The following is a 23859-nucleotide window of genomic DNA, read 5'->3' on the forward strand; positions in this document are numbered from 1 at the left end:
AGAGGAGGCACATCGCTCTCCCACAATATCGAGTTCCCCAGAACTCCACGAGAATAACGGATCATGCGCAAGCCAACCAGGTGTAGCCCAAAATCACCGGGGAGTCAGGGGATCTAATAAGAAAAAAGGAGATGGTTTCCCTATGATATGCCCCTGTCTGGAGGCTGATCGCCATCGTTTGGGTATCCACCACCCCTGACCTTAGTGACTGCCCATAAAGCGCTTTCACCCGTAACGTGACTGCACAGCGGCACGTGGGAATGCCGTGTGGTTCTGCAAAAGCGGCATCCATGAAACTGTTAGCTGCTCTTGAATCTACAAATTCATGTGTAACCAACCAGCGCAACTGCCTACCCCATGTTAGGACTATGGAAACGGTGAGTTGAGGGACTGCCTGGAGGGGGTTACTCACCTTGGATTGTCTGGCTCAAGGTCCTCCTGTGACAGGTCTCTCCGGGCAGGCAGCTGAGTAATGCCCAGCTTTTCCACAGTAAAGGCAAAGGCCCTCTCGGAAGCGTCGCTGCCTTTCTATGGGAGTCAGATGTCCTCATCCGACCCACAAGGGTGCTGGGGCCTCTCTGGTGGCCAGCAGAGGCTGTAGCGAATGCTCGTGGAACAGATTGTCTAGGGCAATCGCCCGCTGTATGTATTGATGTAACCACTGGTCTTCGGCTTGTGAGGCAGCCAAAGATTCCACCGGTGGAGCATGGGCGACTTCTGGTGGCGATCCGGGGTATGGCTTTGGCTTTCGGGCTTTGGTTTTGCTTCCAGGTGTAACGTATGCTGGAGCATGTCCAGGGCATTTCGCAGACGTTCGAACGCTGTTGGATCCATGAGTTTGGCGGAACCTTTTGTCACGCGGAGCCAAGGAAGCCAGGACGGCTGGACCCAAGTGCAGGATCGTTCATCTAGACTCAAGAGATCAGGTGAATTCTCATTGTCAGGGACAGGCGAAGGGTTGGTCAATCAGCGATCAGAAATAGAGCGAGGATCCATGGACGTGGCTAAGGGGCGAAGCGAGGGGTTGATAACTGGAGAACAGAGACAGGAAACAAGGGTTGAGAGAGAGCAGGACATCACGAAGGAAGGTGTTTGTCTCAAATGAGATTTCTCGAGTATACGGAAGCTGAGGAGGGTCTTTTAAAGGAGAGTGGACATTCAGGTACTAGACTGGTGTCAAGTGGTTAATTGGTGTAAGGTACAGGTGTGGACATGACACTAAGCAGTAAATTTGTTACATTCGACAATAAATTAACCAAAATTCATAAATTCATTGCTAATCTTAACTGGATTGTGATTAAACTTTTGCATAAAGTTCTTTTTAAAACAGTACTTAATATTACTTGTAAAACTATTTTTCCTGCAGACTCCTGTCAGATCACATTGGACCACAACGCACCCCACAAAGAACTGTACCTGTATGAGGACAACAGGAAGGTGACATGGACGGATGAGAGTCAGTCGTATCCTGATCATCCAGAGAGATTTGCCAGATTGAGACAAATTCTGTGTACAGAGGGTCTGTCTGGTCGCTGTTACTGGGAGGTTCGGTGGACTGGAGCTGAAGTCCGTATAGGAGTGACTTATAAAGGAATCAGGAGGAAAGCAAGGACCGATGACTGCTGGCTTGGATACAATGGAAAGTCCTGGGTTTTGGTCTGTTCTGATGAGGATTACTGTGTCAAACACAAAAAGAAAGAAACTATCATATCTGGGCTCCTCTCTCCCACAGTAGGAGTGTATCTGGACTGGCCGGCTGGCCGTTTGTCCTTTCACAGTGTCTCCTCTAGTGAACCCACACTTCTATACAGGTACACCTTCACATTCACTGAACCCTTCTATCCTGGGTTTAAGGTTGGGCTTTTCTGGTCAAGCTCCTCACAGTCATCAGTGTCTCTGTGTGAGATGTGACAGGGAAACACTCTCATTAGTGTGCAATAACAGTGCTGTGCATCTAGTATTTCTCTGTGTAAAACTCTACAATGCAAAGAGTTAATTCATCCTCTTGGGTTTCATCCCAATAAATGGTCTCTGTCTTCTGCTTTAATTTCCATATTCTTTTACATGGTTTCTAAGATTCACTGAATTTTTCAGATGTAAGTTTCATGTAGTGCATCTACAATTGTAAGTTGCTTTAAATGAATAAGTTAAACACATTCATGTAAAGGCAGTCCCAGGGGTGCGAACATCCAACTTACGTACAACCCGTAGTTATGAACCACCCCCTTGCTGACCGGAAGTTAATTTTTTTCTTACCCTTAACTAACAATCAAATGAAAACTTCTTAATTAAGCTTGTGCTATTAAAAATTCAAGTTACTGTATATACAGTGGTTTGTAATAACAAACGGGTGCTACTTTGCGACGTGCATCAAAACACTGTGCATCTACAGCAGTTCATCAGCATTTGTGGGCAGGGCACGTTAGCCCGAGGTAAGACAAAGACTTCCTTTTTTCTTCTTCGAACAACATTGTTGTTAACAGTGTCTCGTGTGTTACTGTATTTGTCTTTAATTTTCTTGTTTTTAACCCTCCTAACCATGGCACCAAAGCGTAAATGTGATGGTGATACATCCAAGAAAAGGAAAACGGTCATGACTGAAACTAAAGTGGAAATAATAAAGCAATAGATAAAACGCCAGCAAACACTGGAAAAATGAACATTAAAATTTCTTCAATGTTTTGCACACACACACACACACACTCTCTCTCTCTCTCTCTGAGAGAGCACTCGGCTCTAAAATACACTTCTCAAACCTCTTCCCGGTTGCAGAATGTCACTCGACACATCCTCCCCGCATTCTCAAACCTACCTCACTTTGCTCTTCCAAGTCCTGTCCCTCATCGTTCTCCGGTCTAGTTCCACATCTCTTTGTGAATGACTGCCAGCCTTATCCCTCAGCTCCTCGCATCTGTTCAGCTTGCCAATCGACCAACCATTTGCCCATCCCCGATCACGAGAACACGTCTAGTCCTTTGATTCTGAATGAACAATTCTGCACTTGGGTCCAGCCTCATCTGTGTTCTGTTCATCATAACAGTAGTAACACACACACACACACACACACACACACACACACACACACACACACACACTTTCAGAACCACTCGTCCCATACGGGGCCGCGGGGAACCGGAGCCTACCCGGTAACACAGGGCGTGGGCCGGAGGGGGAGGGGACACACCCAGGACGGGACGCCAGTCCGTCGCAAGGCACCCCAAGCGGGACTCGAACCCCAGACCCACCAGAGAGCAGGACTGTGGCCCAACCCACTGCGCCCCCGCGCCCCCGCGCCCCCGTGCCCCCCTCTTTTATGAATACTGTAGTTATAATACTTTCGTGTGTCCAGAGTGTTTCTTTAATATTTTTATGCATAGAAAGGTACACAATATACTATATACCAATTCAAACATTTGATTAACTGATGTTAGACACAACTTTACCTAACCGTTCTGATATATGTCAAAATTCGACTTAAAGACAGACTGAGGAATGGAACTTCTTCATAATCCTGGGACTGCCTGTATCAGGTAGCTGAGAATGATTTAGGGATGTGTCCTTTTCACTTTGTAGTTGCTTCTACTGATAATGTCAATAAAAGTTTGTAGTGTTCGTTATTATTCATTAATTAATCATAATCATAATTTGCATTGTATTGTATTTTCAAAAGATAAGACAGGAGCTTCGGGGCAGTTAGCTTTTCAGCAAACACAGTAATAAATGCTTTTTGCCCTGAAATGAAAATAAAGTCCATATTGATGTCTTCACTGCTTTTCTTTTACATATCTTATGTGTAACTTTGACTGTACTGATGTCTATAAAGAAATAAATCTTCTATGGTCTTCATTCAAATTTGTTCCAGCAGGAAAGCACAGGCACAGTTTGTGTTTGTTTTTATTATAACAATAAAGAAAGCGATGCAAAAATGTACTAATTTTAGTCTGGCAAAAATCAGAGATGGAACTTCACTCTCTATAACAGAGAGGTGCCTAAACTTGTGTGTTTTATACAGCAAAAACTTCTCATTAATGATAGTTCTCTCTAGTGGAGGAAGATGGAAGTTCTCTTAAGTCTTCTTATTTGAACAGTGAAGAACGAAGCTTTTGAGATGAGATCTGTATCTTTAATACTGTGTCAATTTCCAGTTTGTGCAGTGATCTGTCCCTCTTATACTGCTTACTACTTTTAGCTTGAATTCCATTGCGAAGCTACTCGCAAGTGTTGCTCCGGTTTAAGTTTTACCCTTGGGCATGCGGAAGAATGCAAGAACTCCTGCAGCCAATCAGGTAAAATACTTTGATTCTGCCAAAGCGCAGCACAGAGTATCGGCAGCTGTAGGAATTCCCAAACTCCTTCTGGGTAACCCTCTTAAGCGAGATTTTCATGCCAAAATGACCACATCTCCACCACGTAATCAAAGCTCATTCACAAATAAGGTTTGAAACAGAAAAGGAGTTTGCTAAAATAAAAGTATATTGCTTCCTCATATGTTGAAGCCCAGAATATCACCTATTACATGTGTTTCTCATTGATATATTAATTTTTGCTCATTTTCGTGATGGGTGCCAATAATTCGGGAGTTGACTGCTTGAGTTCAAGACCAGAACCTGATACCATAATGCAGTAATTGTCACACCCACACCCCCAACCCCGGTGCGATAGGGAACACCTGCGGCAGATTATGGAACAAGAACGGAAAAGGCATGCGCAGAGCATGGAAGAACGCGGAGCAATGTTCAGCTATTTGAGTGTTCTTCTTGTACGAATCAACTCACCTGCCTTTTCCTGTCCTGCTCACCCTCGACCTCCTGTCCCCCTCCTTGCCTTCTACGTCTTCCTGGTGTTGCTGATCTCCTGCTCGTATTCCTGTTTGGTCCTTGAGGGGAATCCTGTCACTGAAAAGTAGAGTTCTGGAGGCAATCTCAGCACCTCATGTTGTACCAGGAGTACCAGTGTTGGAAGCCTCAACTCTCAAGAGTGCCATGTTGCCTGAACTTGTTCCCATTAATGCTCCTGAGCCGAATGGTTCCCAGGCTCCTTAGGAGGATTCTCCAAGCAAGTTAGTAGGGGAGGAGCTTCTGCTCAAGCCATTTCCCTGTTCAACTGTTGCCACACTGGATGGAAGGAGCTGAGAGTCATGGAAAACACAGGCCTGTGGCACTTTCGGAGATGCAGGAGTGCAGCTGGACTTTACGCTGAGAATGGATTGAGGAGAGAAGGGTGTGGCAGAGGGGGTCCTGGAGAAGTTTTGTGGGAAAGGTTAGAGAGGAAGAGAATCTTTAGAGTTTTTGAGAGATTTCCATTGTCAAACCAAAGAGACCTACTTGAGTGTTTTTAAATTCTGTTATATTCTGGGTAACTGGTTCTTTTTTCTTCCCTGAAAATTTCCATTTTAATTTATCTGACTGCAGAGTTCAGTCTTTTTGAACATGATATTTATACCATCCCTAAAATAAATAAGTAAAAAATATTGTTTCTTTTAATTTTCAGTAATTGAAACTTATTTTTTTAAATGAAATTCATCACATCAGTCATCATTCCACAAAACTTATGGCTTAGATATAATGAAAAGAATAACAGCTAAACTACCACAACTAACTTTTTTTAGCCCACAAGAATTACAACTTCCAGCAGAATTTTTTTCCCAAAATATGTTTTTATTAGAAGGGGGTGCGGTGGCGCAGTGGGTTGGACCTCGGTCCTGCTGTCCGGTGGGTCTGGGGTTCGAGTCCCGCTTGGGGTGCCTTGCGACGGACTGGCGTCCCGTCCTGGGTGTGTCCCCTCCCCCTCCGGCCTTACGCCCTGTGTTACCGGGTAGGCTCCGGTTCCCCGTGACCCCGTATGGGACAAGCGGTTCTGAAAATGTGTGTGTGTGTGTGTGTGTGTGTGTGTGTGTGTGTGTGTGTGTTTTTATTAGATAGTCAAATATATTTATCAGGCAAGCATTTGCTGTGTACTGATAAAAAGTAGGTGGAGTTCAAACCAAAAGTGAAAGAAGATCACATTCCATGTTGATTTATGTGGTAAGAAGGTAGCAAATAACTGCAGCAACAACAGTAAGAGCAAATTGCTATTCAAGGTAAGAATAACTACAAATATAAACTAAAGATAAAGTTCTAAGAAATATATAAATGCTATAACATATTACTTGCAGTGTTGACATGGTCTTTGGTTGTGGCTGTGTGTCATTGAATTGTTAATTTTATGGGTGTTGAGTTACGGTGATGTACCATAGTGACAACCAGAGTTTTCTAACACATTTTGTTGATTTCTTTATTCCACTACAAAGATCCTGGACTCACCTCATCAACTTCTGTCCAAAGTCCTGAAATGAATCGCAGAGCTTCAGAAATGAGTCCCTCTGGGGACTGTAAGGAGGGGATCCGTGCCTCAAGAAAGAGTTTTAAAAGGTAAAGAAATTGAGGGACATCTGTATTGTTAAGCTTTTATTGACAATAGGATTTAATTTAAGTAAATTAGTAAATTTAGAGTTATGAATCAAGGTAGAAACAGGCTTTTGGACTCAACGGTTCACAAACTGAGGATTATAATTAACAGTCTTCCAGTTTCACATTGCTAGGAATTCAAGGTGCTCTTGAGGGGTACCTGTGTAAATCTTTGTTTCCATGTGTTATTTACTTCATTTATTAGAGATACAAGACAAAGATTCAGTAGGACATTTAATGTGAAGGTTTGTCTGGTCTGCTGAGAGGATGAAGTTAAGAAGATCTCTCACTATGTGCTGTGGATGAGGGTCACTGAAGGGTCTTTTTTGCCTTTCTGTCCACAGTTTCCAGCAGCAGAGATCAGTGTCACCTGTTCCCAGGTGCATGTCCATGAAGAGTGACCGGTCAATGGACAAACCAATCAAGTTTGAGGATGGACAGATTTCTGAGGGTCAAAGGTAAAACTTCTGTTTAACTAATGCTCTTTAGTTAAAGTCACAGTCAGCTTTATTGTCATTCCCACAATATGTTTAGAACATACATAGGAGGGAAATGGCATTTCCACTGTGTGACACAGAGGAGAACGTATCCTATGCACCTTTATCTCTTCCCAAACAGCAGGAGGCTGAAGAGGTTGTGGGAAGGGTGTGTGGGGTCTCCCACAATTCTGGAGGCTTTACGGGCACAGCAGAATTAAAGTGCTGTACTCCGTTAGAACACAAGATTTGTGTGTTGGAAAATTGCAAGATGTGGAAGATTTGAAATAACAGGGAGAGATGATTTAATTCCTCTGTTTATCCAGTGCAATCCCTCAAGCTCCTTGGGTGTATTTAATATGATGGTTCTTTCAATTTTATTAAATTAGCAGTAAAAAGGTTAGCTGTGAATTTCAACTGAAGCTGGTGGGATACAAACGATTGAAGGGTCTTTCTGTACACAGTATCCAGCAGAAGAGATTGATGCCACCTGCACCCAGCTGCGAATTTATGAAGAGTGACTGGTCAGTGCCATGTACTGAAGGTGGGTCAGAAATCCTCTCAAGGCACTCAGATTCAGGTCATAGAAAATTTTTTTTTGTTTTATTTTATTTACTTTAATTTTTTTAACATCTCAAAAATGCTAAACATCAATAAAGCTCATCTCATAATGTGAAGGAATCTGAACCCTATATTCTGAAATATATCTTGGTCAAAAGAAGAAAGAGAGCCAAACCACACACATTATCTGACACTGCTTGTCCCATATGGGGTCACAGGGAGCCAAAGCCTAACCTGGCAACACAGGGCAGAAGGGCAGAGAGTGAGTGGACACACCTAGGACAGGACACCAGTCTGTTGCAAGGCACCCCAAGCGGTACTCAAACCCCAGACCCACCAGAGAGCAGGACCCGGTCCAACCCACTGCAACACTGCACCTCTGCCCCCCCTCACCCCTACAAGAGAAACAGTAAACCATTGTAATCTGATGCCAAAGAGATACTATGGGAAATAAGAACATGACAAACACATTCTACTTACCTGCTTGAAAGACAAAATATTTATATGCAATAATATCAAAAACATTATAAACACTGTCCTCTTGTTTTCATTTCAGATCAACTCCCGATAACAGCTCAGCAGAAACTAAAATCACATCTGAAGAAAAAGTTTGAGTTCCTTTTTGAAGGACAAGCTAAGCAAGGAAACCCAACCCTTCTGAATGATATTTACACAGAGCTCTACATAACTGAAGGTGGTACTGGTGGGATCAGTGAGGAACATGAAGTGAGACACATTGAGAGAGCACTCAAGAAACCAGCTACACCAGAAACTAAAATCAAATGCAGTGAAATTTTTACACCCTTACCTGGAAAAGTAACACATATAAGAACTGTGATGACGCTGGGGATTGCAGGTATTGGGAAAACGGTGACTGTGCAGAAATTTATTCTTGACTGGGCAGAAGGAAAAGAAAATCAAGACCTTCATTTCATATTTCCTCTTCCTTTTCGAGACCTAAATTTGATAAAGGATAACGAATTCAGTTTGACACAACTGCTTCATTACTTTCTCCCACAAGTCAAAGAGTTTGGACTCACTCAGCTTTTTAATTCCAAAGTCTTGTTTGTCTTTGATAGTCTAGATGAGTGTCGCTTTCCTCTAGATTTTAAGAACAATGAGATCTGTTCTGATGTGACAAAGACAACCTCACTGGATGTGTTGTTGACCAACCTCATGAAGGGGAATCTGTTTCCTTCTGCTCTCATCTGGATCACTTCCCGTCCAGCAGCCACCAGTCAGATCCCTCCTGAGTGTGTCGATCGAGTGACAGAGATACGAGGGTTCAGTGATCCTCAGAAGGAGGAGTACTTCAATAAGAGATTCAATGATGAGGACCTGTCCGAAAGGATCATAACACATGTGAAGTCATCAAGGAGCCTTTACATCATGTGTCACATTCCAGTCTTCTGTTGGATTTCAGCCACTGTTCTTGAGAGGCTCTTTGTTGAGGAACACAGCGGAGAAATTCCCAAGACTCTCACTGAGATGTACACACACTTCCTGATCTTTCAGACCAATTTAAAGAATGAAAAGTATCTGAAAAAACAAGAAACGGAGCCTCTGAAATCTTTAAAATTAGATATAGAATTTGTTCTGAAACTGGGGAAGTTGGCTTTCAACAACCTTGATAACGGAAATCTCATATTTTATGAGGAAGATCTCAGGGAGTTTGGCATTGATGTCAATGAAGCTTCAGTGTATTCTGGAGTGTGTACAGAAGTGTTTAGACAGGAGATTGGGTTGTATGAGGGGAAGGTTTACTGCTTTGTACATCTCAGTGTTCAGGAGTATCTGGCTGCTTTACATCAGTTTATGGCAAATTCTGATCCCGACCTGCTGAAGAAAACAGTGGTTCAAGCTTTAGAGAGCAAGAATGGACACTTGGACCTCTACCTCCGTTTCCTTCTTGGCCTTTCAATGGAATACAGTCAACAGCTTGTAAAAGGACTAATGGCAGAGGTAAAGTCTTATGACATTACAGAAACAGTCAGACACATCAATCAGAAGATCAATGAGAAACTTTCTCCAGAGAAGACCATTTATCTCTTCCACTGTCTGAATGAACTGAATGACAATTCTCTGGTGAAAGAAGTCCAGAATTACCTGAAAACAGGACATCTTTCAGAAGAGGACATCAGACCCACAGAGTGGTCAGCTCTGGCCTTTGTGTTGATGACGTCAGCAGAGGAATTGGATCTTTTGGACCTGAGAAACTGCACATTACATGATGAAGGTCTTCAGAGGATGCTACCAGTGATCCAGGTCTCCAGAACTGCTCTGTAAGTTCTTCCATCTATCTATTTCAAAAGAATACTGATAATGCTTACTGTACAAGACAAAAATATTAAAACAATTTAATGATATGGTAAGATAAGGCTTTAATATTTTCTGCTTCAAACAATCTGATCAAGAGGCCCATGCTGCTTCTTGGAGAAGTACGGCAGACATAGAAAGGTACAACTGTGAACACAAACATTAGAGAAATACCTCCGAATATTTGCGTCATTCTTGATATGAGAATTTAATTTACAAGGAATTTCATTTAATAGCCTAGTTTTTATAAGGAGGAATTTCTGTTTATGATTTCATGCACTTCCAAAGCAATGCTAGATATTTATGTTTATTCATTTTAACTCAAATTAATTTATTTTTCTAGAGCACTAATCGCACACAGTGACACAGAGCGCTGAACAAAGGATCAAGAGAAGTAACCGATAGGCTAACTATACATTAAATAACTAAAAAACTATATTCGTTATAAAGCTATAAGTACGCCAACTGGCAACAGAAGAAAGGAAACAAAAAACTCTCAACCGAAAGGCAAAGGAGAGAAAACATCAGTTGGTAACTGATGACATAATGAGACGAGAGTGCTTTATACTGAAAGATGACATGTACAATTAATTGTCATTCATCAGCCAGATTATTTTTGGGAAATCTCACAGTTAAACTTAAGGTTGTCAAAATGGCAAATGCAGATTCTGACCCTACCATCAGTGCATTGCAACAGAAATCAAGATGTGTTAGACCAAGCAACGTTTTTCCACTGTTTGATATCATATACTAAGTGTCTTGTTGCCTCATCTCCTTGCTCTTAGCTGACAGGAGAAGAATCTGATGTGGTTTACTGCTGCTGTAGCACTTCCGTTTCAAACCATAAAAAATTACGTGTTCAGAGACATAGTTTTACATTTTATTAACTAATGATCCGCATCATCACTCCAGTTGTGTTGATTAATCTGATGTTCTGGATACATGTTTACTGTGTTACAGCGTTTATCCATTTGGTTTGTCGTGTTTTCCTTTCAAGGTTGAATCATTGTTCTCTCACTGAAAAATGCTGTGAAGTTTTGGCTTCGGTTCTGAGGTCAGACTCCAACCTGAGAGAGCTGGACTTGAGTGACAATGACCTGCGGGACTCAGGAGTGGAACTGCTCTCTACTGGACTGGGGAACCAACAGTGTAAACTGGACACACTGAGGTCAGGAAAATACTCTAATACAGCACTGTTGTAGTTATCATTCAGTACCACATGATCTTTGTCTTATTGATCTGTAATCTACATATTCATCTGATTGTGAAATCTGTGTTTTACTTTTTCTTTCTATCTACAGACTGTCTAACTGTAAACTCACAGAAGGAGGCTGTACTTCTCTGACTTCAGCTCTGTGTTCGAACCCCTGTAAACACCTGAGAGAGCTGGATCTGAGCTACAATCACCCAGGGGACTCAGGAGTGAAGCTGCTCTCTGATCTACTGCAGGATCCCACTTGCAAACTGGAGACACTGAGGTGGGTACAGAGGGGGCAAACAGTCCTACTCAGCTTTTTTTTTTCTGTGTGTCAGTATGAAATACTAATAGATAAAAATTGTTACATTATCATGTTAAAATCAATAATGGAGGTAGCACATAGTGTACCGGTTAGAGCTACTGCTCTGCACTCAAAGGACTGGGATTTAAATCTCACCTCCTACCATGGTACTCTTAAGCAAGGGACCCTGAGTAGTTCATCTTAAAAACCCAGCTCAATGACTGATAAATCATTGTCAGTAACTTTTAGGCCACCTTTAGCATCAGCGTGCTTTTAGCATCAGTTGAATAGGTAAATATGTTATGTAGAAATATAACAACATGTAATTTTTCCCTGCTTTTTGATAATTGTAAGACATCTGAGATTTTATTGTTTCATTTTATGTAAAACAATTGTTACTATTGATTTATTTTCAGGTACGACAGTATTTGAAATTATTCTTTGTTAAAACTGCCAATAAGAAGTTCTGCTTCTGTAATTGTCTGTTTAAGGCTGAAGATGTGTGGACTAACAGAGAAATGCTGTGAAGTTCTGGCCTCAGTTCTTACATCAAACTCCTCACACCTGAGAGAGCTGGACTTGAGTGACAATGACCTGCAGGATTCAGGAGTGGAACTGCTCTCTGCTGGACTGGGGAACAAATGCTGTAAACTGGACACACTAAGGTCAGTACTACTAGGGAACAGACACTGTAAACTGGACTGTAAACTGCAATATGCTCGTAGATGACTGTATCCAGCATTGACCACATAACTGTTCTGAAAATACAATGTTTGTTTTCTCTCTGCAGACTGTCTGGCTGTTGTGTCACAGAGGGAGGCTGTACTTCTCTGGCTTCAGCTCTGTGTTCGAACCCCTGTAAACACCTGAGAGAGCTGGATCTGAGCTATAATAACCCAGGGGGCTCAGGGGTGAAGCTGCTCTCTGATCTACGGCAGGATCCCGCCTGCAAACTGGAGATACTACAGTAAGTACTGTTTGTGTGTGTGTGTGTGTGTGTGTGTGTGTGTGTGTGTGTGTGTCTCCATTACTGCTAACCCTCATATGTCACAGTACTCTGAGTTTACACACACTTCATAGACAGGCTGGGTGTGTCTCTCAGTCACTGTGTGTCCTTCTGCTTCTCCTACAGTGTGGACCATGGTGGAGAGTACAGGATCAGACCAGGGCTCCTCAAATGTAAGTGTGTTTTTACTGAAGTGCTGCTCTTGTTTAACACCATTCGTACATTTTTTACAGTTTATGTGTCTGTGTGTTAGCTGCTTTTTTTTCTATTGATGTGAAGCAATACATGTATTTTTATTGTCAGTAATAAAATGCATTTCTTAAATTAGTTGAAAATAAATATTTTATTGGTAATGCGGGTATATGAACAGCTGACAGGACGTACCTGTACACCTGCCTGTAACAGTTTCAAACTAATTGTGGCCAACAAGACCATCAAAGGATCTGCACTCCCATGCGGTACCTGCAGGACCTGATCAGTTCCTATGTCCTCTATCTCTGTACACTTGGTGGCTGCACTCATAAGACTTCCAAAATTAAAACCACATAGGTCATTAAAATTGGCTCCGATGTGCTCCCTCTGTCCCTCAGCACTACTGAACTCCCTTCAACATTCAAAAAAGATCCATGAATGCAATGCTTTCAATGACATTTCAGTTTGATCTCCTATCAAGCCCATAAATTATGTTCACACCTTTTTATTTCCTATTACAGTCAATTCTATATGTAGCCACTTATATAATGTGTGCCAGCAAAAACAATGGTATTGGAAAATTTTACTGCGCTTTAGCAATTGCTTGTCTGAATCAAACACAACCTGCAGTAAAAGACATTTTTGATCATTCTGGATTGACATTGCATAGGAGAAAAATAACTGCTAACTAAATGTAAATGTAAGACATTTTATTAAACTAATACTGCATACCACATTAGAAGCTAAGAAGTGAAATCTACTCTGGATTCAGTTTTCTCTTTACTACTCGTTGGGTTTTAACAGCGATTTCAACCGTGTTTCACCTGCAGACTCCTGTCAGCTCACATTGGACCCCAACACAGCGAACACAGACCTGTATCTGTCTGAGGACAACAGGACAGTGACATGGAGAGAGAAACAGCCATATCCTGATCATCCAGACAGATTTGACTGTTTACCTCAAGTTTTGTGTAGAGAGAGTCTCTCTAGTCGCTGTTACTGGGAGGTTCAGTGGAGTGGAGATGGGGCTCGTATAGCAGTGGCTTATAAAGGAATCAGGAGGAAAGGAGGCAGCGCTGAAGGTCAGTTTGGATTCAATGACAAGTCCTGCATTTTGGTCTGCTCTGGTAAAAATTACTCTGTCATTCACAATAGCAAACAGAGTACCATACCTATAACCCCCTCCCACACAGTAGGAGTGTATCTGGATTGGCCGGCTGGCACTCTGTCCTTCTACAGAGTCTCCTCTGGTGAACTGACCCTCCTGTACAGGTTCACCACCACATTCAAGGAGCCCCTCTGTGCTGGGTTTAGGGTTTGGTGGGACTCCTCAGTGACCCTGAGTGAGATGGGGTAGTATTGTCACTAGCTAGTAAATAAGTTAATGTCTAGCTTGTAAATTGTGCTTCTATAGCAGAAAGAATACAAATGCTTCTTCACATCATCCACATTTGTGAGCTGAGCTTCTGTATCTCTTATTCAGTCAAACATCTCTGTGATCCATGGAACAACCTAGAGAGCCAATATCCTTTCTGGCCAAAGGAGCCATGTCTTCCAAGTATCCATATTGAACTCCCCAGGCTGAAAATCCCATGGTGATAGTTTCTCCTTTACTCCTTCTTCAGTTAATCTATTTTTCTGAGAACAGCTTAGTTAATCCTTGATGGTCTTGGAGGAGATTAAACCATAAGGGACAGCTGGTAGCATAGTGGTTAGAGCTACTGCCTTTGGATCCTAGAATTGCAGGTTTAATCCCCCCATCTGGCTATAGTACCCTTGGGCAAGGTACTTACCTTAAATTGATCCAGTAAAATTACCATGCTGTATAAATGGGTAAATAATTTTAAGCTAATAACTCTAACCTTGACATTGTAAGCTGCTTTGAAGAGAAACATGAGCTAAATGTAAGGTAACTACATCACTTTACCACATGAGCAGAGACTGGAACCTGTGTCCTTTAGGTACAAGTCAAAAGCTTCACCCCCTCTGTTAGCCATAGCTGCAATTTTGATGTCAAATTTTTTTCTACTTTGTAGTTCAACTTTAATAAAAAAGACACACATTCACACAAAGTATTTTATTTATTATAGCTACTGTATATCCAAGTCATTTATCAAACCTACATGGTAAATAAACTGAGGTACATCTGTTTTATTAGCCTTTTATTGAGACGATATCGTAGAAGTGAGGAAGGATTTATGAAAAAATGAGCTATGACCGGAGATATACCCTACAGACTTAGGGCATATCATGAGCAGCGAAAAGGAACGACTCGTCAACACAAGACCTGACTGAAATCACAGCAGACAAGTTGTTTATGAACATATATCCACTTCCACTTTTGCAAGAAATATATCTATATATTTTACATGGCAAAAACAAACTGGGGCTTTCTACAAAGCAATATGGAAAGACAGGTCACTGTAATTCAGTTAAATTATTTGAATTATGACCCTCTTTGCGCATTCATTATTAAAGGCAATACTGTGATTATCTAAATGCATAAACATACAAAAAATGTCAAAATGTGCAATGATATACAATAAACATTCTGGCCATATGATGCTTAATGGACCATCACGCTAATATTATGGATGTTGGATGCCAACACCTCCCTCAGGTTTTTACCAAAGGTTTTATTAAAACAATGCCAGCTGAAGCTCTGACTGCAAAGCATCACAGTCACGGTTTGAGGATTTAAATCCTCCTGTTTGATGGCCTTCTGGGCAGAGCCAACGGAGTGGGCATCAAGATGCCTTCTGAGCCCTTTCTTCTACATAAAGCTGCATCTGCAGAAGAAAACATGGACATGTCTGTTGGGAAGAACTACAGAAATAGTCCTAAGGAATGAGATAAATACAGTCACTGTACAATAAGCACATGTGATTTATGGCAGAATCAAAATGTATTTATTAAAGTTTAAGAACTTAAATGTTTAAAATATTAAGATTTTACCTAAAAACTTGCAGCAATACAGCCATTGTTCCCTGTGTTTACTCACTTTTACAATGTCAGACGTCATTGTTTTTAAAGGTATAAGTCGGGGTTCACGCATGTGCACTTCCTGTTCATCAGCAACTATCCAGGGGAAATCCTACAGATACAGAAGTGTCAGAACTACCGATGAATACATTTAACAGATAAAAATAAGACAATGCCACATAATTAATCACCGACCTTGATGACTTGAATCTTTTCCATATTGCGTGTGGCAGCCTCCCTTGTGTGCACCAGCACAGTAAATGTACACCCTGCAAGAAAGACATAGGTATACCAGCTTTTTCCATATATCACACCAAGTAGGAGCTCTCAGAATTAGTTATTAGCACTCAGTCCATATATATAGTTCTAGGTGTGGCTTTGCAGTCAATGCGGCACTGAACCTCAACTGCTTTAGGAAGAATGTTCTGGTTCATAACAGTACATATGCTGATGTGAAAAAGTAAGCACATCCCACTTTATTTATTAAAAAAAAGAAAGTTAATTGTTGTAATCCACCGTTTCTTTAACATAATAAAAACTACAAAACTTTTCGCAGCTATGAATAATTGTTTTAAAATCATGATTTTCACACGCATGTGGTGGCTAAGCAATTTTATTTGAACAAAATATCAAAAAATCACATATTTATACTTGCTAAAAGCAATATGAACATCTATATTTGCAGATTCATTTTCAGCATAATTTTAAATAAATGTATAGTATAAAAACAACCATACCAGGTGGGTTGTTGTCAAGGACTGCATCACAGACACTGATTTTGAGGATAACTGCTCTCAGTAGTTGTTCCACATGGGAGAGCAAAGTATCAGAGCTGCAAAATCAAACAGAGAGACTTTTAAACCATCATTCCTGTGTGCTCCTCTCTTACAGAGCAGATTTACCTGACCTCATGGAATCCACCTGATTGTCTATTTTCTTAAGTTTAATTAATAACAAAAATTACAGTCAATTTTTTTATATCCTGCATTGTAGTGTAAAATACGTGCAGTTTCACACAAATACTATGAATTCAAAAGAAGCAGACACATCACAAGCCATCAGCTCACATTTACCAGATACACCTTGAGAAAACAGAATTTTCAATTCAAAATAGGAGGCTTAGTGATGAAAAACACCACATGGTGAGCAACCTCCCCACTTCCTGCTTAGGTTATTGCTTTTCTCACACATATCAGTCATAAAAAGATGTTTAAAAGACAAAACAAAGCCTTTACTATCTGTTTAAAACTCTGTGTTTAAAAAAATAATAGGATTCTCTTGAAAGGCAATATCATAGTAAATTACTCTGTGTGATTTACAAATCTAAATCATTATTTCTCCAACTTCCTTCAAAGTCTGGTTTTTAGATCAATGTGAAGAACTTGAAACTAAAAGTTAAGAATCATCGACACAAACCTGATGGAAAGTAGAGGTGGCTGTGAAATCTCAAACACAAATCTCTCCACTGGGTGGTGGTCTTTGTCCATAATGACCACCACCACTTTTTCTACATCATTCTGTAGGGATAAAAACACAGATTATAGTGTGGAAAGAATAACTGCTGGACCTGAGCAGCAACAATCTGCTGCAATATTTTACCTTCTCAATGAGAGGCTTGACACAGTGCAGGGTGTCCTGAATATAACGGTTCAACTCTGGGTGGCACGACATCTAGCAGGACAAGAGATAGTTGTTAAACTTTTCAAACAGCTCTGTCTAACAAACATACCTGTGCAACAGTACTTTATGATCATCTCAAAATGAACCATAAACTTTTTGTTTGTTTGTTTTTGTTTTGTCCCCATTTCTCCAAACCACTTTAGACAGAACTTGTTCAGATCACTTTTTCAAACAAACATCTTTAGTCACGTAGTAGTATTCCTAAAGGCTTAAGGTAAACACACTGAGGATATTCAGGTACAAACATCTAAGCCAACACCTAAACCTTATGCTCTAATGCAGTCATGCAGATGATGACTACAGTGATGACGTAAAACATCCAGCTGCGGTTGTTAATATCAGGGGTCTAGAACCCACACTCACACATTGACTGAAATCTCTCGTCCCAAGCGGGGTCACGGCGAACGGGAGCGTAATCCAGCAACAAGGCACAAGGCTGGAGGGGGAGGGGACACACCCCAGACGGGATGCCAGTCCATTACAAGGCACCGCAAGCGGGACTCGAACCCTAGATCCACCAGAGAGCAGAACCCAGCCAAGCACGCTGCGCCAGTGCACCCCCGGGGTTTGGAACCCAGTGAAAACAATCAATGTACAAACTAAGGTGCTCTGTAGAAATTAATGAACGATTAATTCATGGCTAATGCACCTACAGCCAAAACAACAGCTCACATGCAAAGTGCACCTCTGTTGGTAAAGTAAGGGACCGTTTTATGTTACAAGAAAGTTTTGTATAAAATTAAGTGTCTGCCACAACAAAGCCTCACCTGTACAGGGACATTATACTTCTTCCTCTTCTGAAATATGCCAGATGGATATACTTCCCGCACATACAAGATGAGATGGATGGCCACCTCCAGAAATTCACACAGTATGTCAGCCACCACTGAAACAGCAGAAATATCACATATCATCCACCATTGAATGTTAAAGGGAAAAAAGAGCGGTCACCAAGTGAAGACCAGTTTAACTGGGACTCAAACAAACACCACACCTTGTCCAAAGTTGAGATCCTGCCTTGTTAGTGTTGTCATGATGATGTTCAGAGTCCTGAAGTTGAACCACCAGTAAGAGTAAAATGAGCTGATGATGATCTGTACTGCAGCGCTGGCTGTTACTAACCAATAAATACACAAACAGGAAAGTTTCAAAAATAATTACTATTTTTTTTTATCAATAATAACTAAATAAAAACATAGAAAACATTCGGGTTATCAGACTCACCGTCTGTGTTTTGATTTCAGCAATTTCAGCAGGCGCTTCAGACTCAAATTTAGCGATGGTTATCCGTAAAAAGCAAGACTGAGATTGTAGTTATGACAAATTATTTATCAGTTTCATTGTGGTGACTGTCACTGTGCCAAAAATACCTGGGTGGTGTGTATATAAGTATTACAATTTTCTCTGGGTGAAAAGCTAAACATTAAATAACAACACTTGCTTACATAGGGGGCGCATAGTGATGACGCATATCAGCGCGCAAAGTCTGTTCGCTCATTGGATCGTTGGCTGTCACGTGTGCGGAAGTACTGCCTGTTCTAGTACAGTGTAATAAATCCAAGGTTCAGAAATTCGGCGAAAAAACTGACGCAAACTGTGTATTTTGTGAAAAGCACTTATTCTGGCAGGGTTCATATATTGTAACACTTTGGGAAAAACTGCTGAATCTAATCAGCGCAACACTTTTGTCATAGCTACCGTGAAGACAGACTCAGAAAGTTTTATATAAATCTTCTATTGACCATATTTCATAGATGCAAATCAAACAGTAGCTACATTACTACTATCCACTAAAATTACACTAATAAAAAACAATTTAAACTGTTAGCATCTTTCAACATTTTCATCTAAACTCTGTATTTGTATTCCTCTAGCCTCTAGCTACTTTTACAGTATCTTTGTAGGCCTACTGTTTGCTGTAATAATAACGTGACCAGGGTAGAAAGGTGATGAAGTGGTTATATGCAGTAAACAGTGACTTTTCTCTATATATATTGTTAGTAAAAAAATACAGTTCGTCACTAAAAATGAGAAAATGTGCCCGCACAACAGTTGACTACAGATGGCAGAGTGGCACAGCGGCACAGCGAGTAGCACTGCTGTCTTGCAATGTTTCGGTGGTGCGAGAGGACATGGGTTTGATCCCCACTCAGTCTGTGTGGTGTTTCCTTCGGGTGCTCCGGTTTCCTCCCACATCCCAAAGACATGCTGTTCAGGTTCACCCAGTGACAGTGTGTGTGTGTGTGTTCCACTGGTGTATGGATGAGTGACCCCGTGTACGTTGTGTATCTAGCAGTGTAAGTCACCGCGGTGAATAAGGTGTGTGGGCTGATAACACTACATAGAGTTCACTGAAAGTCACTTTGGAGAAAAGTGTCTGCTAAATGAATAAATGTTTGTTTTGCGAGTTTTAAATATGCATAGACTGAAATCAATGTATTTTCCGTTCAATTCAATTTATTTTTACAGACAGCTTTTCTCATTCAGTGACACAGAGCCCTGAACAAAAGCATCAGACAAATAGATGGTTAGCTATATATTAATTTACTATAGTATCAATGCAGTTATTAAAGCTGTAAGTAAGTCAACTGGCCACAGAGGAAAGAAACAAAAAACACCCAAGCAAAACTCAAGGGGAAAGAAAAAAACACCTGGTCCAAGTGCCAGTGGCTGCCTACTAGATTAAAACATAACTTTTAAGTGAATTTACAAGTAATGATAACATTCATTATTATTATTATTATTATTATTATTATTAGTCACTGACATCATGGTACAAAACCTAAGGGCCAAAAACAAGAAATAAGGTATACTGGGTATACAACACATTACGCATTACTACTGGTGATTTATGTCTTTGTTTTCACCAGGGTAAAACTACACCTGTACACTGACACTGCTCATTAATGTCTTATCAGTGATTAGACATTTATTGTTTTCTCTGAAGACAATGTGTCTATTCATTGTGTTTAAAAATATGCAATAGAAGATATTTCTTGTACGCACAAAATTCCACTGCTAAAAGTGAGTTTTATGCTTCAAAAGGAACACTGTCCTCTAGCTGATATTTTGATGGTTATCCTAAATATTGTGAGAACTGAGATCTGAGTGGAATATGGTTGTTTTCTTCCGTGTTACTAAAATAGGGTGACGACTTGAGGTGTGTATAAAAAGCTGACATTTCCTCAATTTTGTATTACAGTTCTGATTTTTTTAAATATATATCTAAATATGTTTTTAACAAGGTACATGACAAATAAAAAGAGTAAATAAGATATAAACCTATTGCAGTCATTTTCCAGGCTCATACTGTCACTTATAAATATTGTAGAATAAAAGAAATATACTTTTAAGACAAGAAACCACATAAACTAAATGTTCTGCTGACATTTAATGATATTTTTATTTATTTTCCAGTTGCTAATGACATTTACAAGGCGTGGAGACAATTCATCATCCTGTCTAGCCTTACAGAAAGTTTTCCCTACTTACTCAAATGCATAATTAAGTACAGTATTTCTGTATCTTTTTTCTTTTTTTAATTTCACACATCTTGCAATGAACCTGGATACATCATGAGGTCACTGGGTGTTTTGGTATCTGACACCTTTGGTCAGGTGACCTCACCAGGGTTGATCAGACCCCAGTCTGCTTCCAGTTCGAGCTACCTCGAACCCACGACTCACCTCTCGTCATCCTAACTAATATAGAAATGTAGCAAGAAATTGCATGATTGTAACTGTATCTAATCCTGCACACTGTGATTTTACCATGCCACTGAAATTATATCTGAAAAACAATATGGTTATTAATCACATTCTACTCATTATAATATTAGGAGTGACAGGTGGTAGCACTGTGCTTTGAGCTACTGCCTTTAGATCCAAATGTTGGAAGTTTGACCCCCATGTCTGGATGTAGTGCCCTTGTAGTACCCTACTTACCCTGAATTGCTCCGTTAAAATTACCCAGCTGTGTAAATGGGTAAATAATTGCATGCTTGTAGTAATTCTAACCTTAACGTTGTAAGTTTCTTTGGAGAACAGCATCAGCATTTTTGAGGGATTTTACATTCTCCTGACACTTTTGTCCAAAACAACTTACAATGATGATCTACCTACAATTATTTATCCATTGATACAGCTGGGTAAAGTTACTGGAGCAATTTAGGGTAAGTACCTTGCTCGGGGGTAATTCAGTAGTTGGTCAGATTCAAACTGGCCACCTTTGGATTCAAAGGCAGCAGCTCGAACCATGATGCTACCAGGTGTCACATTGACTAATCCCCATCATAGACAACCTTTATGGCCGTGTCTTGCTCATCACAGGGACTGACGCTCCTCACTGAATCCCTTGATGGCGAGAACAGGCTGGCGTTCACCTTCAGAACCCATTCAGAAATCTTCTGGTCTGTGTAATATTCCTGTTCTTCTGACCACTGGAACAAGTCATGGTCTCCAGGGTCATCCTTGTCCTGGTCGCAGGGACATTCTGTCTCAATAGCGGAATCGTTGGACAATAATTCCTTAATTTCAGCCTCTGTAGTCACCGTAGATGCACTGGAACCGGGGTCACTCACATTTGGATTCTGATGGACTTTTAATTGACATCCTTCCACCAGTCCAGAGATCTTCATACAGTCCTTCTCCTTGGGTTCCTGATGTCCATCTATCTGAGAGGTTGCCACCAGTCTACTGACCTTCACATTGGCACGCACGTTTCCTTGGATTACTGATGTCGGGGCGAAGTTCTGTAGTTTCTTCACAGTCAGGCTACCGTGAACTGAATGAGATCTGGTTAAGTTGCCGTTCTCTCTTTGTCTCGTTATGTACCGCCGGAGAAGAACGTTCTCTTTGTTGATATGTGATGCCAAGCGTTTGGCATGTGACGTGACTTTAGATCCCCCGGATTCCATCGTGCAAACTTTAGAAGGGCAGGGGTTTATGGAGATCACATCTCCTGGTATCCTCGGAGAGCCTCTGATGGGAGGCAGAAGTACGCTTGGAGTAAAACACATTTTGTTGCCCATCTTCGGCGCACTTTTCCGTATGGCCTGCACCACTAAAGGACTGGATTTTGTTATCAACTCCGCCGTGTAGTTTGTCCATTTTATAACTGGTCGGAAAACTCCGAAGGCTCTTGCATTTGCCACGCTGGGCACGGATGGGTTCGAGATCTCCGGTCTGCCGAGGTGCTGGACTGCATCTGACCGGTCCATCCCTCTATCATCACTCACATCCCTGCACTGAAGTCTTCTGTAACTCTCCTTGGTCGTTTCACACCATGCCTGCTTCTTCTGCCTCGGCCGGTATGCTGTTTTCATCGTCATTTCACCGCCTGATGTTTGTGTTGCATATAGTTCAAGAATTTTAATGTATCTTTTTACATAGAATGGCTTTAAAGTACCTTGGAAGGCTTTTATACTGCTGGTACCTCCTCTGTCACGCTTTTTCCACTCTTCACCAGCCCTAAGGGAAATGTGATCTGTAACACAACCCGCACCTTTTGGAGTTAACCTCTTAATGCCCCCACCATTGCACAGAGCCTTATGTGGCATGTGGTATCAAAAGCAACTCTCGTGGAACAAGCATGCAAAGATAGTGTAACTTTCTTTTCTTTGGCCGTTCGAAAGTATCCCAAAAGAGTCAGTGAGGACCATGTCAAGATTAATCTGGAGAAATTATGATGATATCCTTTCATCCATCATCAACCACTTGTCCACTGCAGGGTCGCGGTAGCCTGGACTTTATCCCAGGAGCATAGAGTGTGAGGTAGGGTACACCCTGGATGGAGTCCAGGCCATACACAGCGAAGGCAATTTAGAGTCTTCAGTTCACCTGAAACACATGGCTAGTTGCTAATCCAAGTCCGAATCCCAGTCAGCTGTGAGGAACCAGCACTACCTATTGAGACACCATGTCACCAGAGTCCAACACATTTTAAATCATATTTTTTTCACAAATAAGAAATAGAATAAACAAGACAGGCTCATGATGTTGCGGTCATAATTTGATTTGCATCTAAGATAAAATATAGGATCAATAAAATTTCTCCACCCCTCAATTATAAACTCGCTTTCCACATCATTTTTAAAAAAGCAGGCTGAATGCACTTTTTGTTCTGAGCTGCGCTTTGCCCTGGGGGAAGTATCGGCTAAATAAATACATGTAAATTTAAACAAAACAATTCAACATTTTTATATTATTCTCATTATGTGAAACAAAAGTGCTGATGTTTTCTGTTTTATAAATAAGTGAAACTTCAGTTCTATACAGTTAGTTCTGCTGTAACATTTTGATTACGCAACTTGGACACTGTATAACACAGAAATAAATAGCCCTTCTCTATTTATTTAAACGTCAACTTTTATGAGCATTGATGTGAGAATAGCATGATCCTGAAAGTTCAAACTCGCTCCACATTTTTATTAATTCTGATCAATTTTATTACAGTTAAATGTGGTTGGGCAAAGTGAGAAGTGTAAATGAGCGTTCTTTTGTCTGAGGTTTAATTCTAGAATGGAAACGCTATATATATATTATAAATCACTTTGATGGTCACAGACTGCATGTTCCATCATTATTTTCATATGCTTTCATTTGTGTACATTTCCATTTATTCATTTAGCAGTGCTTTTCTCTAAAGCGACTGCCAATAAACAACATGTGCTACTTCATTTACTCCCTTTCATCCAAGGTGAC

General features: G+C 40.8%; 2 protein-coding genes across 3 annotated transcripts in view; one reads left to right on the forward strand and one right to left on the reverse strand.

Moving 5' to 3' along the window:
• The window catches only part of LOC114909299 (NACHT, LRR and PYD domains-containing protein 12-like), a 143976-nt gene extending 131707 nt beyond the window's left edge, over positions 1-12269 (forward strand). Inside the window, exons 15-17 of the mRNA XM_029247575.1 lie at positions 11101-11277; positions 11790-11963; positions 12089-12269. Of these exons, the coding sequence (XP_029103408.1) occupies positions 11101-11277; positions 11790-11963; positions 12089-12269 (532 nt within the window). The remainder of the gene's footprint in view (positions 1-11100; positions 11278-11789; positions 11964-12088) is intronic.
• A 2306-nt stretch (positions 12270-14575) lies between these two features.
• On the reverse strand, positions 14576-18621 carry mad2l2 (mitotic arrest deficient 2 like 2). 2 transcript variants are annotated; one of them, XM_029249670.1, is made up of 9 exons: positions 18383-18621; positions 18153-18208; positions 17926-18044; positions 17078-17149; positions 16895-16995; positions 16216-16310; positions 15674-15747; positions 15498-15590; positions 14576-15285 (listed from the first exon to the last, which is right to left on the reverse strand). In XM_029249670.1, exons 2-9 carry the CDS (start codon positions 18190-18192, stop codon positions 15244-15246), a joined length of 636 nt encoding a protein of 211 aa, XP_029105503.1. In that variant the 5' UTR covers positions 18193-18208; positions 18383-18621; the 3' UTR covers positions 14576-15243. The 2 variants fall into 2 exon arrangements, with proteins under 2 accessions (XP_029105503.1, XP_029105502.1); XM_029249669.1 differs by having other exon boundaries at positions 14577-15285; positions 18153-18275.
• Positions 18622-23859: the final 5238 nt, after the last annotated feature.

Source organism: Scleropages formosus, chromosome 2, assembly GCF_900964775.1.
Source record: "Scleropages formosus chromosome 2, fSclFor1.1, whole genome shotgun sequence".
Taxonomy (NCBI): Eukaryota; Metazoa; Chordata; class Actinopteri; order Osteoglossiformes; family Osteoglossidae; genus Scleropages; species Scleropages formosus.

Bases quoted from the DNA above. Each gene is read 5' to 3' on its own strand.
- mad2l2 (XM_029249670.1), bottom strand. From the start codon at position 18,192: ATGACAACACTAACAAGGCAGGATCTCAACTTTGGACAAG. The intron at 17,150-17,925 runs GTGAGGCTTTGT...TTGTCCTGCTAG, and splicing joins AGTATAATGTCCCTGTACAG to ATGTCGTGCCACCCAGAGTT. The intron at 15,286-15,497 runs GTGAGTAAACAC...TTTCTTCTGCAG, and splicing joins TGACGTCTGACATTGTAAAA to ATGCAGCTTTATGTAGAAGA.